Source organism: Trametes versicolor (genome assembly GCF_000271585.1).
Source record: "Trametes versicolor FP-101664 SS1 unplaced genomic scaffold TRAVEscaffold_4, whole genome shotgun sequence".
Classification (NCBI taxonomy): domain Eukaryota; kingdom Fungi; phylum Basidiomycota; class Agaricomycetes; order Polyporales; family Polyporaceae; genus Trametes; species Trametes versicolor.
In genome coordinates this window covers 1743081-1758699 of record NW_007360324.1, presented here as the reverse complement: position 1 = coordinate 1758699, position 15619 = coordinate 1743081, and the positions used below count along the sequence as shown (strand labels likewise).

The 15619-nt window shown below is 58.2% G+C and overlaps 8 protein-coding genes across 8 annotated transcripts; 3 read left to right on the top strand and 5 right to left on the bottom strand.

The window, feature by feature from the left end:
• Positions 1-568: 568 nt before the first annotated feature.
• On the top strand, positions 569-1561 carry TRAVEDRAFT_146091 (uncharacterized protein; the record flags this gene model as incomplete). Its single annotated transcript, XM_008038659.1, has 2 exons — positions 569-651; positions 706-1561. Coding segments are annotated over exons 1-2 (882 nt in total), but the record flags the coding sequence as incomplete, so codon positions are not given.
• Positions 1562-2320: 759 nt separating this feature from the next.
• Positions 2321-3359, bottom strand: TRAVEDRAFT_45833 (uncharacterized protein; the record flags this gene model as incomplete). Its single annotated transcript, XM_008038125.1, has 6 exons — positions 2321-2655; positions 2750-2869; positions 2936-3024; positions 3076-3133; positions 3189-3263; positions 3323-3359. The coding sequence occupies 6 exons, from the start codon at positions 3357-3359 to the stop codon at positions 2321-2323; spliced, it is 714 nt and encodes a 237-aa protein (XP_008036316.1).
• Positions 3360-4533: 1174 nt separating this feature from the next.
• On the bottom strand, positions 4534-5593 carry TRAVEDRAFT_146085 (symbiosis-like protein). The gene is made up of 5 exons (XM_008038658.1): positions 5482-5593; positions 5365-5420; positions 5225-5293; positions 5024-5160; positions 4534-4972 (listed from the first exon to the last, which is right to left on the bottom strand). Exons 1-5 carry the CDS (start codon positions 5513-5515, stop codon positions 4912-4914), a joined length of 357 nt encoding a protein of 118 aa, XP_008036849.1. The 5' UTR covers positions 5516-5593; the 3' UTR covers positions 4534-4911.
• Positions 5594-6103: 510 nt separating this feature from the next.
• TRAVEDRAFT_28118 (uncharacterized protein) lies at positions 6104-6690 on the bottom strand. The gene is made up of 3 exons (XM_008037930.1): positions 6503-6690; positions 6310-6440; positions 6104-6254 (listed from the first exon to the last, which is right to left on the bottom strand). Exons 1-3 carry the CDS (start codon positions 6537-6539, stop codon positions 6183-6185), a joined length of 240 nt encoding a protein of 79 aa, XP_008036121.1. The 5' UTR covers positions 6540-6690; the 3' UTR covers positions 6104-6182.
• A 125-nt stretch (positions 6691-6815) lies between these two features.
• Positions 6816-8339, top strand: TRAVEDRAFT_28117 (UBC-like protein). The gene is made up of 8 exons (XM_008037929.1): positions 6816-6949; positions 7001-7077; positions 7134-7145; positions 7201-7350; positions 7408-7429; positions 7482-7523; positions 7579-7681; positions 7738-8339. The coding sequence occupies exons 1-8, from the start codon at positions 6913-6915 to the stop codon at positions 8267-8269; spliced, it is 975 nt and encodes a 324-aa protein (XP_008036120.1). The 5' UTR covers positions 6816-6912; the 3' UTR covers positions 8270-8339.
• Positions 8340-8602: 263 nt separating this feature from the next.
• Positions 8603-11302, bottom strand: TRAVEDRAFT_120029 (uncharacterized protein; the record flags this gene model as incomplete). Its single annotated transcript, XM_008038657.1, has 7 exons — positions 8603-8884; positions 8940-9408; positions 9465-9876; positions 9941-10366; positions 10422-10741; positions 10807-11110; positions 11176-11302. 7 exons carry the CDS (start codon positions 11300-11302, stop codon positions 8603-8605), a joined length of 2340 nt encoding a protein of 779 aa, XP_008036848.1.
• Positions 11303-11500: 198 nt separating this feature from the next.
• TRAVEDRAFT_146077 (uncharacterized protein) lies at positions 11501-13201 on the bottom strand. The gene is made up of 8 exons (XM_008038656.1): positions 13089-13201; positions 12877-13027; positions 12746-12820; positions 12421-12690; positions 12026-12359; positions 11854-11973; positions 11685-11799; positions 11501-11619 (listed from the first exon to the last, which is right to left on the bottom strand). The coding sequence occupies exons 1-5, from the start codon at positions 13137-13139 to the stop codon at positions 12181-12183; spliced, it is 726 nt and encodes a 241-aa protein (XP_008036847.1). The 5' UTR covers positions 13140-13201; the 3' UTR covers positions 11501-11619; positions 11685-11799; positions 11854-11973; positions 12026-12180.
• An 859-nt stretch (positions 13202-14060) lies between these two features.
• On the top strand, positions 14061-15396 carry TRAVEDRAFT_19224 (uncharacterized protein; the record flags this gene model as incomplete). The annotated part of the gene is made up of 6 exons (XM_008037815.1): positions 14061-14165; positions 14415-14570; positions 14654-14806; positions 14890-15000; positions 15056-15166; positions 15256-15396. The coding sequence occupies 6 exons, from the start codon at positions 14061-14063 to the stop codon at positions 15394-15396; spliced, it is 777 nt and encodes a 258-aa protein (XP_008036006.1).
• Between the last annotated feature and the right edge of the window lie 223 nt (positions 15397-15619).

The window sequence follows — 15619 nt, the reverse complement described above, 5'->3', positions numbered from 1 at the left end:
AGGTGGAGAGTCCCAAGTCAACCTAGTTTTTACGCGAATATGTGCAAACAACGCCGCGTATTGCTCGTAAGGTAACTTCTTGGCTGAGTTTTGTCTCGAAGGTGTACGGATGTCTTCCCAGTCGTCGCGATCACGTGAGGGGGAGTGGTAAACCCGGCATCAGCGCCGATCGCGTCTTGCCCGCGAACGTCGATCACCCCGACGCGTCGCGCCTCCTCATACACCCTCATACGTTCTCTTCTTGCCATCGTCGCCAGAGGTCCTTGCAACTGCAGGAGAGATGGAGTCCAGGTTTCTTGCCAGCCTTGAGAGCCTAAGCATGATTCAGAAGATGTCGCTGGCTAAGGGTACGCTGGGACTTGCATCTCCAGCAACGCGTAGCCATTGACGGAACCAAGAAGGCAAGTTGCAGACTATTGGGGACCTGCTGAACAAAGCGCCAGCCGAAGCAGCGAAGACGTGCAAGATACCGCTCAAGGAGATGGACCACCTGATCGACTTAGTTTGCCAAGAGGTGGCCACCCCGCCACAGCTACTCAGCGACGTTGCACACCTGGGCGACGAGAAGATCACTACCGGAGATGCTCACCTGGATGATGTACTCGGAGGAGGTATAAGAACAGGGATGCTCTGGGATATCTCTGGAGAGAAGTAAGCTTGGTCATGTCTTCCGATGTCTACATATGACTGATCCATTATCGGCAGCAATGGAGGGAAGACCCAGCTCGCGCTTCAGCTGTCGTTGACCGTACAACTGCCCAGGCATCTGGGCGGACTATCTGGCTCCGCATGCTATATCAGTACTCGAGGGGACATCCTGACTGGCCGCATAGAGGAGATCTGCAAAAAACACCCTTTGCTCTCTCCCGAGGTTTGCGGCATCCCTGATATCCACTCGGTCAAAGCTCCCTTCTATGCCGCCCTGGAGAGAGTGCTCGTCACAAGCCTACCGGAAACCGCAGATGAACGAGCCGCGGACCCCGACGCCAAACCTGTGAAGCTCCTCATCATAGACACCTTCACTGATATTTTCGATAACTTGCGCGATCCGGTATACAAAGACATACCCCTTCGTGCGCGCCACCTGCGGCACATTGCTATCGTCCTTCACCGGCTCATAACCAAATATCAACTCGCCGTCGTCGTGCTTGGTTCGGCGGGCAACACGTTCCCCAGGCTTGACGGATGCGATACGGGTCCTGGAGAACTCAGATTTTCGGACCAAGCCCGCTGGTTCTGCCGCGCCCATACCATTGCCGGGGAAGACGCGCACGAGGCCGTCCTTGGACATGTATGGCCGAACCAGCTCAACGCACGCGTCATGATGAGCCGGACCATTCGCACACGACCTCGCTCCGTTCTCCGCCCCCAGGAGCAGGGAGGTCGTGCCAACAAACGGCGAAAGCTCGAAGGAGACAAGGCGGCGGAGGGAACTGCCACCGTCGACGAATCCGTTCCCTTCCGCCGCTTCACAGCCATCTTCTCGTCGGTCGCCCCACCAGCCTTCTGCGACTACGTGATCTTCGACGAGGGCGTCGTCGGATTCCCGCCGGAGGAGCAGCCACCCTCGACGTTCATTTACCCTCGCACCCCAACCGCGAGCCCCCCAGACTCGAGCGCGGTCCCTACAAGCCACGGGTACTCCCAGCCCCAGCCTAGTGCCGGGCCATCAACGAGCAGCAATAGCCAGTCGCAACCGGGGCGGTACCAGCAGTCCCTCTCGTACGCCAGCGGCTCGACTGCGAGTCCGCGGGCTACCCCGGCGCCCGTACCGTCAATCAGCCAGTCCGTGGTGCCATCAAGCCAACCTGACCTCGACGAGGACTGGCAAATGTTCTGGAAGGACTCCCAGGGCGACGACCATCTGTACGGGAGTGTCGAAGATCGAATGATGGGCGCCCCAGCAGCGGGAGGCGTAACAGCAGCGGAGGCAGCGACGGATGCAACGGAGGCGGCGGAGGCGGGGCCTCCGGTGGAGAAGGACACGGACTCGAACTCCGAACAGCTCTACTGGGGCGACGGGACCGATGACGATATGTTTGCGGACATTTAGAGCGAGCGTGCCGTGTACGGACTCCGTCGAGGACTGCTTTCGATTTGCGTTTTCTTGCTGTGCTCGCTGTGCATATACTTACATGTATCATTTACTGACCGGCTCCATTACGAGATATAATTTAAACACAGGCTTGTACGGCTACATCAGACTGAAAAGCGAGAGGAAAGAAGAATCTAATCGAAACAAAGAGAGTGGTGCGGCCTCTAAAAGACAACCGCGAACAAAGCCAGAAACTACACAACGCGCATACACCTCCGCCCCTGCTCACATCGCCTCCGCGTTATACCACGAATTGTACGTCGTCCGCGGCACCTGCGGCAGCTGGGGCGGCATCGGCGCCTGGCGGCGGTCGCGCGGGTCGTACGTCGGCATGGCCGGTCGCGGCGCCTTGGGCGGGGGGTAGTCCTGTCCGTGGCGGTTCTTCTTGCGGTCCCAGAGGAGCGGGTCCGACCCGTGCGCGACCGCGACAATCTTCGCGGAGATGCGCTTGGGGCGGTTTACTGGGGGGAGCGGCTTCGTGTATGCGGGCCACGGCACGGGCTCGTCGTCGTCTTGGGCGTCGTTGTGTTCTTGCACGGTGATCCAGATGAGGTGGACAGCTGGGAAAGAGTAGGATGTCAGCCGACTGCAGTTGTATGTTAGGGTTGCGGGATAAGGGAGATGGGAGATGGGGAGGGATAAATGGACACTCACTGAGGGTCCACGCGAGCCAAGTGAGGGTTATCGCCGCGATGGCGGCAGGCTCGGGGTAAGACAGGCCTGCGAAGTCGTCCAGCAATTTCGGGCTGTGGATGCTCACCCAAATTGCGCTGGCTGAGTTGTGGGGATCGATCAGCACTGGGGTATGTTGGGGGCCTGAAAGACGGAGGGACTACTCACCGAGGCTGATTACCCACAGACAGACGAAGAACAGCCGTTCGTGCTGCAAGCGGGAAGGCGACTTGCGGTAGCGAAGGTAGAAGTACAATCTGCACGCTGTGTTAGCACCGCCAGCCAGCGTAAGGGAGGTTGGCACTCACCGAATGGGAATGAGAATGAGCTGAACGGCTTCTATGCCAAGCGCAATGGCTTCGACATCTGTAGGAGAAGCGGTTAGAGATAGCCACCGCAAGGAAATTGTCCTTGCACTTACTGCCACCAGACCGCGCTGTAAGAGAAAGAACGAAAAGAAGGGCGAGGCCAAGATGCAGCCCGAGAAGAAAAATGGCTAACACGGAACTGTTCAGCATCCCCGCCTTGCCGGTATCCAAACCAACGAGCACTCACTCATAGAAAACTTCATGGCAAAGGCGATAGACACCATCCTTGCTGCTGTGAGACGTGTTTTTTCTTGTGATGTAGCAGCTAGAGGACGGGGATGAAAGGTTGGCGTTCTACGCCTCACCGGTCTGGCAGAAGGGAAGCAAGGAGCGAGTCAAACGGAAGTCCCGTCGCAAGTGGAGGGTGGCGAGTATAAATGCATCCGTGCACAGGGCAAAGCACGGGTGGTTCATGGCTAAGCGGACAATGGGCACTTGTCATGGCGGCGGGCGGGTCAATGACAGCCGGGTCAACCCCTATCAAAGCGTGTTGCGCAGTGAATAAGCGTGGTTAAAGCAATGGGATCATGAATGGTACCTGCATCTCCGGACAACTCGGGACGAGATTCGTTTGGATGGAAGCACAGGGGGGCCGCAGGGGGATCCGACTGGGCACCTGCGAGTGCGCGATGGAGAGCTCGGTTGTATTGCGATGTCCCCCCAGTTCGTTGCTTTGCGGCTGCCGTCTTATGCGCCTAAGTAGTGAGAGCTAGGGACGCCCATGCTAGGACCATATGCGGGGACAGTGGTTGAGGGAAGTGTCTCCTCCCTGCTACGAATTTGAAGGGTGGCTACGCCTCTCCACACAAAGCCTATTCGAGTTTAATGTGAATACGGCGTTTAGAAAGTCGCACGACGCCATTTATTTGCACCGTTTTATCGTGGCAATGGCGAGGCAAGTTGTGCCGCTGGACTTTCTTTCTGTGAGCGATACAAGTTAGACAAACCACAAATCTGTCATACAACGAAACTACTTACCGCTCTGTGAAGCCGTTCTACTTAATAGTGTTGTTTAGAGGCCTGGTGACCGTTCTAAAGACTATTAGTCGTACTCGATTCATAGATATCGGCGATATGGCGGCGACCGCAGGAATGTAACCCGTTGTATGAGCTGATGAACTACCCAAAGCCATATACATACTTATACAACGTTGCTCAAGACATTAGATGATATCCTTGTTCGGTACTACTACTAGCAGCAAGTGTTAAGAAGTGACAAGGTTTGAGATGAACGTGGTACCAGGTAACCATGTACGGAACTGGTAGTTGGTTGGCGCGCCGGCCGGAGCCGCAGTGCCGCACAGATAGACAACTATCGCGGAACCACCCCCAAGATCGAGATATCTCGCAATATGGTGTGACTCATGGTGAAGCTTTGAAGTCCAGATATCGTCCGTCATGAGTCCTTATACACGTATCATTATTCCATTCGACGACTGCGCTCTGAGAAGATACAAGCTGACATAAAATACAATGCGCCATCCGGAAGAAGCAAACGGGACGGCGGGAGATATCGATTCCGGCATACGATCATCTGGAGACACGAGGCAAGAGGGGAGGGGTGGCCGCAACGGCGAGCGACGACTGCGCCGGATGGGTGTCTGCGGGGAAAGGGAGAAGGTGAGAAAGAGAGAGCCCCGTACATGCACCCGGCCGGTATCTATGCTGCTGGAGTCCGCGTCTGCTGAGCGCCGCTACGACAAATGGATGAAACTGAGACCCAACGAGGCAAGCTGCGAGAGAAGGCGAGGGATATATAGACAGGCGCGGGGGCATTCACCGCGACCCGAAGGTGTTCTCTCCCGAGTAGCTGACGTAGAGGAAGCCGTCCTCATCCCTGATATCAGGTCAGTATGGGGGCACACGCCACGAAAGCCACACGACGTACTTGTGCTCCTCGTAGATAGCACTCATCAGCGCCGCCGTTGGGGGCAGGACCTCGTCGACGAAGATGAAGATCGCCTTCTCTGGTGCGAGCTTGATACGCTTGCGTATAACGTATACGAACTGGCCCACGGTGAGATCCTAGTAACGCCCCGTTAAGCACGCCCGCTTCCTGCAATCTCAAACCGCCAGATTGTCGACGTACTGATGGTACCAAGTACTTCTTCTTGTCAATCGTAGGGATGTCGGTCTTGTCTGCCTTCTCGCAAATGACCTACGAGTCGCGGATTCCGCAGCATAAGCACAATCGATGGCCGACACCTCTAGAGGACACGTAGTACTCACAGGTATCCTGTCCGGATACTTCTGCCTGATGCGCTCGGCCTCTGCCTTGCGCTTCTCTGCGAGACACGGATGCTGATGAGCATAGATCGCACATCGAGACGGGTGTGCGCCACCAACCGAACGGGTGCTCATCCTTGAACTTGGAACGCATGTTTGCTTAGATGCTGGGGGTCGCGACGGTGTGGTGGGTGTAGGACGAGCGGCGGGGTGGACGACGAGGGGAAGCAGGAGAGATGGTGGAGGTCGACAATGAACTGAAGTAGGCAGGAAACGGCGCGCCTCACTCGAGTTGGGCGCGACCGCGCCGCGTGACTCAGCACAACAGGCCACAACAACGCGCAAGCTCCCCCCTTTGGGCCGACTCGGTTCGGCTCTCGCAGCACCTCACCGCGCACGTCCGTATGATGCTACAATACGTGGAAGGGCGATGTGTAATATTACGAATACGTTGGCGAAGAGTCAGCAAACAGAGCACAGGACGTTCGTGGCCGACCCAGACATCGGGCTGCGGTACCGCAGTCCCACAGAATCGTCCGCTACCTCCAGTCGATCTACTCAGTCTAGACGCTTGTGCCCAGGTGCTTGGGGAAGGCGCTGCTGCAACAGCCTCCATATATATCTTCTAAAGGATGTGCACTGAGGTAGGGGATTAAGGGCCTTCTCTCGAGGGCTGCGAGGGGGGACAGCGAGCTTGGACAGTTGCAGTGAGGAATTAATGGCGTAATATACAACGACATACGTCTAGTCTCGTATGATATGGGGGTGGGCCATCCCTGTCGTTACGACGTAGTGTGTCCACAGCAAGGAAGCGCGCCGGTTTAGTTGAGAGTCTTGCCTAGGCGTGCAAGATGGTAGTTGATGGTCGGCTTGTGCTTCCGTGTGGGCGCGGGCTGCAAGATATGAGCTCAGCACGCCGGCTTTGTCACCAAAGGGGTATATGCTCACAGCGGTACGCATGCAGGTCAACAGCGCCTTCGCAGAGTCTGCGCATGCACTAGTAGACATGATATCGTTGGTAGCGGACCAGCATGCCAGCATGGCTGCGAACTGGGGCGTGCAGGGCCTAATGGCGGCCGCTATTTCATTCATACGAGACGTAGGTAAGTCTTCGCATGCTATGAATCGTTTCTTGACGCACCTTGACGCGGCCGGACTTTCAGCTTCTCGATATACATCGCACCTTTTACCCTCGTCTAACGCCTGCGCACACCGGATGACAGTTCCAGTAGATGGGTAGAGTGGAACGAAGACGGTCCGCTCAGTCTCCAAGATATCCCAAGACCACAGCGAGGCGCACCTTGGACAGCGTGCAGAGGTGGATGGTCGTCGTCGGGACTTGTCTCCAAAAAGTCGGGAATCCCGCTTTGGGCGAGGCACGTGTCTCCACGTACTATGGGCGCTTCGGGAAATCACCAGGAAGTAGTTGGGCGTCTAGCGCTTCCAGGCTGCCACCGCTCTCTCACCTTCTACAGTCATCGCCCTCGGCCTCTACTCCCTCCTTCGTGCTGCGCTTGCATCTGAGCTTGTCTCGTCCATACTCTGCCCAAAATGGCGGCTCGAGCCGGTCTGAACAAGAACAACTCCGGTCAGTGAACAGCATCCGGCCTGGTACTGCGGAGTAACTCACTGTGAGTAGCTGTCAAGCGTATCATGCAGGAGGCCAAGGAGCTCGCGAACGACCCATGCACGGACTACTCGGCGGCACCTCTTGAGGTATATGTTATGATTCGCATCTTACTGTATGCACCATTTGACCGACCACCACACAGGATGATATCTTCGTGAGTGTAACTACAGCGATCCCACACGACCGGGGCTTCTGACCTTCCCCTGTAGGAATGGCATTGCACCATCCGAGGACCTGCTGGCACAGAGTTTGAGGGCGGATTGTACCACTTCCGCATACTACTCCCCTCCGAATACCCCTTCCGTCCACCCGCGATCATGATGCTCACCCCCAACGGGAGGTTCGAGCTCAATACCAAGGTTCGCCAAGAACATGCCTCCTGACCGTGCGTTCGATTACTCAATCTTCCCTCGTAGATCTGCATCAGTTTTACAAATTGTGCGTTTATCGTTGCGGGATGCAGGTATAGCTATTTACGCTCTTTGTACAGACCACGAAGAGCTGTGGCAGCCGGCATGGGGCGTTCGGACTGGTGAGTTAAGCATATAACGACGCTTAGTCTTCCATTCTCACTGCCTATCCTGCAGCCATCATTGGTCTCCAAGGCTTCTTTCCCCTAAAGGGAACGGCCGCTGCGGGCGTTGGTGCAATCGAGTATCCCTCCACCGAGCGCAAGCGTCTCGCGGCGCTGTACGTGATCCCCCTTACTCCCGCCGCCGTATGCACCCGTGCTGATCCCATTCCAGCTCGCGCGAGTGGGTCTGCCCGCGCTGTAACATGCCCAACATCGAGCACCTGCCTGATCCGCCCGAGGCGAGTGCTTCCACTAGCGGCAGCACGTCAGCGGCCGGCGATGCGCCGTCAGAACAGAAGCCAGTCCAGAACACCCCCGCGGATCCCGTCGCAGCACCCTCAGATACCCCATCCGCCGCCCCACAAACCGCCGAGGAAACACAGCCCGCACCCGCACAATCCGCCGCTCTTGAGCCGAAGATTATGGCCCGCCCCATCCCGCTCGTCGCGCCGAAGCCCACTCGGCCCGGAGCGGTCGCGTCCATATTCACGCAGTCCTTCACACCACCCCGCACGCCGGTGCCGCCCTCCCTCCCTGCATCCCAGCCTACTACACAGCCAACGACCCGTGAGGGTACTCCCCAGCCCGCGCTCGCGGCGGCGTTGCGGCAGACCACACCCCGCCGGCCACCTGTCCTTTTAGACACGGCGATCTGCGTACTGCTCGTACTGCTCTTTGCGCTTGTCTGTCGGAGGGTCCTGTGATGGATGCCCCTTGCTGCTTTGCGTATGTGTTCCGTTGGATGGTCTCTGGGTCTCGGCCGGTTTGTAAAATAATGTAGTATACTCGGCTGTGGTCTCGGTCTTCTGTGTCGCTATCGCTTATGGAACTCATCATGGACTGTTCTCAACAACCGTCTTGCGATATATGCCTGTTTGCCTGAGGACTTGCATGTCGTGGTGTGTGCATGTTATCGCACGAGGCAAAATGAGTGGGAACATTACAGAAGTAAACATAAGTACAACATGAACCGCATCGACGATGACGCACAAGCAGAAGAAAAACAGGTAGACCAAGAGAGCAGACCGGATCCCTGTCTACTTTTTCTTCTTGTCGTCCCGGACGCTCAGCACAATGAGGTCCTCGTCCTCGAGGTTGTACACCGCGATCGTCTGCATGTTCGTGAGCATCTTCCCGTCGTACGCCAGCCGGATCTTCGACGCGCCCACGATACTCCCCGTGTGCTGCAAGATGCGGTCGCGCAGCGTCGACACGAGCAAGTTCAGCGGCAGGTCCGGGATCGTCACCACGTTCCCGTCGAACTTCCAGTCCGGCCGTGCGGGCTCGCTTGGCAGCTGCACGCGCAGTGAGATCGGGTGCTAGAAACGAGAGCGCATTCAGTGAGAATTCTTCCCAAGGAAAAGAGACACTTACGGGGTGCATGTTGATCCAGTCCTGCTCGGGGTAGTAGTTGCCCCCAGGCAGCTTGGCGACGCGCTGCCGCTTCGCGGGTGGAACGCCGTCATCCTGGCCGCCCTCCATCTCGTCTGCAGTCCGCACCTGGCCCGTCTGGGGACCGGTCGGCATGGGCGCAGCCATCGCAGCGGCACGAGCCGGATGCATCATGGGCGCACCAGCGGGCGGCGGCTGGTAGCCGAACGGCTGGGCTGCGTCCATACCCTGGTAGTGTAGGGGCGGTAGCATGACGGGAGCGGGTTGCGGGAACATCGAGGCGGGTTGCGGGCCAGACGACACAGTGGCGGCGGAGTAGGCAGGGTTCATCGCGGCAGCACCGACTCCTGAGGGTGGCTGGGGCAACGATGGAGGAGCAGGAGGAAGTGAGTTGAGAGCTGCAGGCGCAGCTGAAGGGCCAATGCCAGGCCCAATTGCATTGGCATCTTGTCTGTAGGACATATGTCAGTGGAAAGCAGTTTATAGCGGCTGGGTATGAGCACGTACGGTCCCAGACCCTTCGCACGATGAATAGCGGCGATCTGCTCGTCGAAGTTGACGTTCGTCGAGAACTTGTCGACCGTGTTCGCCTTGGACGCGGTGTGGCCGTCCCAGACGACCTTCTCGCGCTCGCGCCTGCGCAGTCGCTCCTCCTCCTCTTCCTTCTTGCGCTTCTCCTCGTCCGCCTCCGCGCCGAAGATGTCCACACGCGTACGCGCGAGGTTCTTGAGCGAGGACACGACGTTCGCGCCGCGCTGCAGCTCGGACGCCTGGGCCTTGCGCGCCTCGAGCGCGTCGCGCTGCGACTTCCACTTCGGGTCGAGCAGCTCGATACGCATGTGCTCCTGCAGCTCGTCGACGGGGATTTGCTGCCCACAGATGGAGCACGTAGTGAGCTTCTCGCCGCCCTTCTTTCCGACTGCGACGAAGGGGTATGTGAGCCACGGTCTCATCAGTTGTTTAGTATAGCAGGTGTCACTCACGCTTGGGGACGTAGTCCGTCCGAATCTTCATCGGACCGCCCGCTTCCAATGAGCTAGCCTGAACAGCTCTTGCGCGTTCGATCTCCATACGACGTTCCTCGTCATCGCGACGCTTGCGGTCCTTGACCTCGTCATCCTCGTCGTCGCTTTGTTCCATTGCCGTGTCGTCGTCGTCCTGTGCGCCACCAGCACCGCCAACTGCCGCAGCAGCCTCTGCTTCCGCGGCGGCCTGCCGTGCACGGTGCGCCTCGATGTCATCGGCAGTGGTCTCCATGATCATCGCTGCCATACGTTTCTGCGCAAGCGTCATGTTCTCCACTTCCTGCACACTCATGGGTGGCGGCAGCTCTGCGTTGGCGTCAGCAGCCGTGAACTCAATCGTCTGCACGACGGCGTAGTCGTGCCAATCAATTTCAGCAAATGCAGCTGAGATGAGACAGTCAGCGTTTGTGGCGAGCAGAAAGAATAGGTCCAAACTCACTCCTCTCGGCCTCTTTGTCGTCTTCACGTTTCTTGTCCAGCTCCGCCTTCATCTGTTGCCAACGCGCGCGTTTCCGCGCAAGCTCGAGATCCTTCCACCGCGCACCGTCTTGCGTGCGCTCCTTAAGCTGCGCGAGCATCTCCTTACTAGGGAGGAGGACTCTCGAGTACTGCTCCACCAACCTGTTGAAGTACCCGAACAACGAGTGCGTCGGCCGCAGGAAGTCAAATTGATAATTCCTCCCCTCTCGTGTCGATAGTGCCGCGAGGAATGGACGCCCCCGTCGCGCCGTAAACAGCGCGGTAAGCTTCATGATGTCCCTACGTACGCCACACCCGAGTTAGCAGCGCGCCACAAACTCACATGGTAAGAGTAAAGGACGCACAGGTCAATCGCGCTGATGTTCGGGATGTTCAGGATGAAGTCGGGCACGGGGGGCTCCTCGCCCATGTCCACGGGGGCGGCCTCGACGACCTCCTCCGGGGCCTTCTCCTCCTTCGGGGCGGCCTCCTCCTCCAGCTCACCGCGGACGACCTTGTCCATGCGGTGTCTGTAGTAAGCATGGTAAGGGTCCGCCGGGTTGAGGAACGCAAACTTGGGGTCCCCACGCTGGTTCTCGCGGATCTTCTCCTCGAACTGGGGCGGGTTCGCCGAGCGCGCGACGAATTGCGCGGTGCGGTCGATGACGGCTGCCGTTCCCCCAAACATGAGCTTAGCTGTGGTTTATCACGCTTTGCCTAGGTTGGGCACTCACATTTGATCTCTGGGGGAGGTAGAATGAGCCCACTCGCGTACTTGGGCTCCTTCGCTCCGTTCAGTTCATCTGCAGGCTTCCCGACGACCCCATTGCCATTCAACGCCGGCGTCGGTGGCGGCGGCATACTCTGCGTCGCTACGCTCATTTTTTTGCCCGATAACAAGCAAGAAGGGGGTCGGGTGTGGTGAGGATGGCGGAGGCTCTGAGCAAGCGGGTGCAACCGCGCTGACGGGCGCGCCTGAGGGCGCTGGGCGCTTGCCAATTGAAGGGAGCGCGCGCTCGCTTAGTCAGCAGAATTTCCCTTTCTCGTGCACGTCCACCTCGACCCTCGACTGTCCACACCTCGGACAGGCCAGCGGCCATAACTTCCTCTTGAACGCGGTGTGCGAGCATGTTTGGGGCCTTTAGAGCTACGCAGCCGAGCATGGTTGGTCTCTTGTGGTACGTGCCAACGCTCGACCGCTTAGCATGGTGTAGTACTGACCAGAACTCGCCGGTGTGAACAGGAAGACCCCATGGAAATTGTCGCGCACGCGCAAGGCGAACGTCCGTTCTCGCCTGAAGTTGGTCGACTCCGTGATTGAGGCCGTGAAGGAGAGCGGAGTAGAGTGCGCTGCCTTGGTACGTGTCCGCGAACTAAGCTACGCTCGATGTGTCTGAACTCTGTGCGAACAGACTAAGGCCCTCGAGCTCCCGAAAGAACACGAGATGCCAGCGAGAGACAAGTACACCGTCTTCTCACCACACGCCAAGGGCTACCGCAAGGGTATTCACAAAGTGCCCAAGTGGACGAGGGTACGTTCCAGCTATCCATCGGCAGCTCGTCTGGACGCTCACGTGTTTACAGTTGACCCTGAGGACAAACCCGAAGGGTTTCTGATTCCCCTTGCACTATATATTCCGCTGTATCATACACCCGACTATTATGGAGGCCTGTTGCAGACCTGTAGGTGCCGTAAGGGGACGTGTGGGGGGTGGGGAATGATGTGGGTAGCGAGCCGTCTAGAATAATACTAACTGGATTGTCCCCTGCCTTAAGCCGTTGAGGACTTTCGGCGCACCAAGAACTGTCCGGAAAACCTCGTTCCGTGTCTCCGGAATGTCCAAAAGCGTCCGCTTCTTGGAATCTCGATACGAGATGTCAAGAATGATGTGGGTCAGAGCGGTCGTCGCAAGAGCATCTGCATCGCGAGATGGAGTCTGTTAGAACATGTTGACTGATATAGTGAAACACAGACGCACCCGTATCGCACAACAGTTTGCCCAGCCTGCCTGGCGTTCCAACTGCTGCAGCGATCTTGGTCCTCTTCAGGTACGCGACGTGCTCCTCAAGCTTGAAGTGCTTAGCGAATAGCTTCGCAACGTCTCCGCCTTTCTCTCCGCGAAGGTGTTTGTCCTTAAGCACCCTGGTAACATCCGCCACCCGAAGGGCCGCCCCAGCCACATATAGGAGCGTTGGTGCTCCATTGTTTTTGGGTCTCTGCGACATGCGAGTATGGAGTTTGGGCAGCGCTGTAGGTTCGTGGGTAAGTCCTGGAACCCGGGGCACACGAGTGTGGCAGCGTACCCTTGGAGATGAAGTCCACCAATTGGTCCAAGCTCCTCGATCCCGCCCATATAGTGGTGTCCGCTATAGCACTCTCTGTCTATGCGTTAACACTCAATACGAAACTACACAGTGAGAACGTATGTGCACACCCGGTATTTGGACGTCGGCCAGTTCAATATCGGACATTTCGTTAAATGTCTTGGCTTGCATAGAGTTGATGTATTCTGCTAGCACAGCGGGCGGTTGTGCAGCTATTGAGACAGGCTCTACGGGTTCAAGGGTCTCTTGCAATTTCCGCTTCTATCCAGCGCGCATACACAGTGAGAAGCGTTCTCGTAACGCTGAGACGAAGGGACCGCACCTTCGCCTTCCTCTCCTTCTCCTTTGCTCTCCGTTTGCGCTTCTTCTCCATCGCTGCTTCGCTGGGTGGCTGGCTTGCCTGCGCACCATTGTCGCCGTCCTCGTCCGCGCTGAGGAGGCCTGCAATGTCGTCGGCGTTAGGGAGGTCAGAGTCTTCGTCGGACAATGCCACCAGGTCGTCGGGAACAAAGTCGTCCTCGAGGTCGTCACCGCGTTGTGCTGCCATGGTGGTCAAAGGGTATCCCCGTGGGCTGAGATGTGTGCCACTGCGGGGCGAAGAGGGAAAGTAGGAGAAAGTGCGGGAAGAGCTTTATGAGTGCACTCTTGAATTGCGCGAGAGCGGAGGCCGGACTATTGCGAGGCGCCCGGTATGCAATTTCTTTCGCACAAGACGAGCGGGCCGGGAGCCGCTGGCCAATGAGGGCGACGGCGACAGAGGCGTCTGCGCCGCGCCTGCCGCACCGCGGCTGAGCATGTGGAACGCTACTCAACGCCCTCGGCTCATCAAACCGCTTCTTCTTTTGGTCCACGAACTTGCTGGGTTCGCAGAACGACTCTGGCTTGCCTTGGAGGAGGTGTCTATGGAGGTCTCTCTCTGGCTTGGCTCGCTGGATACAGCGGAGGACCCCGAAGACCGCACTGTATCGCCGGGGATTGGAGGTGGACAGGGTTGTCTTAGCGTCCCGCGCTGTCTCGCTCGTTCGCTGTCGCACTGGCCATGTCTGAGTCCAGGTCGCGTGCAGCGCTGGAATGTCTCTCTCGCTATCTTCAGCACCCTCTCGTCCTCCTCGCCGCCACCCTCCTCGTACTCTATCTCCTGGCGGCGAAACGGCGCCTAGAGAACCCTTCGTGTGAAGCACAGACAAGTACCGCCCGCGACCCAAGTAGAGCACCTGCACGAGGGGCAGCACCTCTTCCCAGTCCCACCAATCCTATCACCCACGAGTCGCTATCTCAAAGGATCAAGGACAGCATGTACAAGCGCAACAAGCAGCAGCCCTACGACGCCTTCCTGGTGCTCGATGTAGAGGCCACTTGTGTAGAGGGCGCCGGATTTGATTACCCCAACGAGATCATAGTAAGTAATAACTAGGCTCGACCTATGCACACGACGGGCAGAGCTCCATCATCCCCTCCGAGAGCAGCCCCAAACGACCGCTAGAACTGTACCACAGTCACGATCACAGTCGCCACCGTCCACATGTTCATACACAGAATACGGTGTTGGCAGATGTGCAGTGGAGTTGCTCGTTCCCCGGGGCGGAACAAGATAGGCTATTGCCCGTCGTGTGCCCACTGCGATACCATTCATGCGTGACCCAAACAGGAATGGCCAGTGTGTCTTCTACGCTGGAAGGACCGAGACACCAAAGGGAAAGCACGAGAGGAGCTCGAAGTTGTCGACGAATTCCGTAGCTTCGTGCGCCCCACATGGCGCCCTCAGCTCTCCGACTTCTGCACGACCTTAACAGGCATAACCCAGGTTTGTCTCGCAGCTCTCAGGCGAGGCCGCCGTGCTAACGATAGCTCCTACTCATGTGGTCTTCGTGCGACCGCACACTACAGGAGCAGGTTGACCACGCGCCGCCCTTCCCCGAAGTCCTGGAGCACTTCCGCGGCTTCCTCGCGAAACACCAGTTGATCGACGACGCGACGGGGCGCCGCCTCGCCCGCTTCTGCTTCTGCAGTGACGGTCCGTACGACGTGCGCGACTTCGTGGTGAAGCAATGCTTCATCTCCAAGGCAGGTCCACCCGCGTGTGCTCGCGGGGCTTCCTAGCTTCCTGACCACGGCCGCCACAGATTGCCCCACCCGCGTGGCTCACTTCCGACGTCGTCGACGTCCGTCGCGTAGTGGGCGAATGGCACGCGAGCGCGACGGCAGGCGCAGACAGAAGCGCAGAACGTCGACCTGTATGTCCCCCGGCTTGCGCCATCATACATACACCGCAGTAAATTAACATTCTAGCCGCAGTCCGGCGCATTTCCCCTCCCACGACGGGTGACGCTCTCCATCCCGCGCCAGCTGCATGCGCTCGGGCTGGAGCCTTTCGAGGGCCGACCGCACAGCGGCATCGACGTGAGTATCCCGTGCTCCACCCCCGCAGTCTGAGCATCTGTCATTTCGCCGTGCGCTATCTCACATATGCACCCAAATTGGACCTGCAGGACACACGCAACATCGCCCGCCTCGTCGTCGAACTTGCTCGACGTGGCTGGAAGCTCGAGCCCAACACCCCTATCAACCCAAACCGTCGGTGGCCATGGATGGGGAAGCGCGGGCGGATTCTCGAGGAGTACTATCCATAGACCACAGTGTGCGGCCGCAGCCGCTGCACGGGACCTCGGGCGCACGCTTCTGGTTGGCCAGCGTGGCGCAGGGGAGGTGCCGAGGAGGATGGAGGTGAGCGCGGTGGTTCTTTTGTGTGCTTCCGTGGTGTGCGCGGACGTTGTACACGATCGCTGCTGTCGAGCCTCGATATAGCGTGGCCGCCAAGCCCTTCTCCCGTCCCCCCCGTCCTGATTCGCCTCC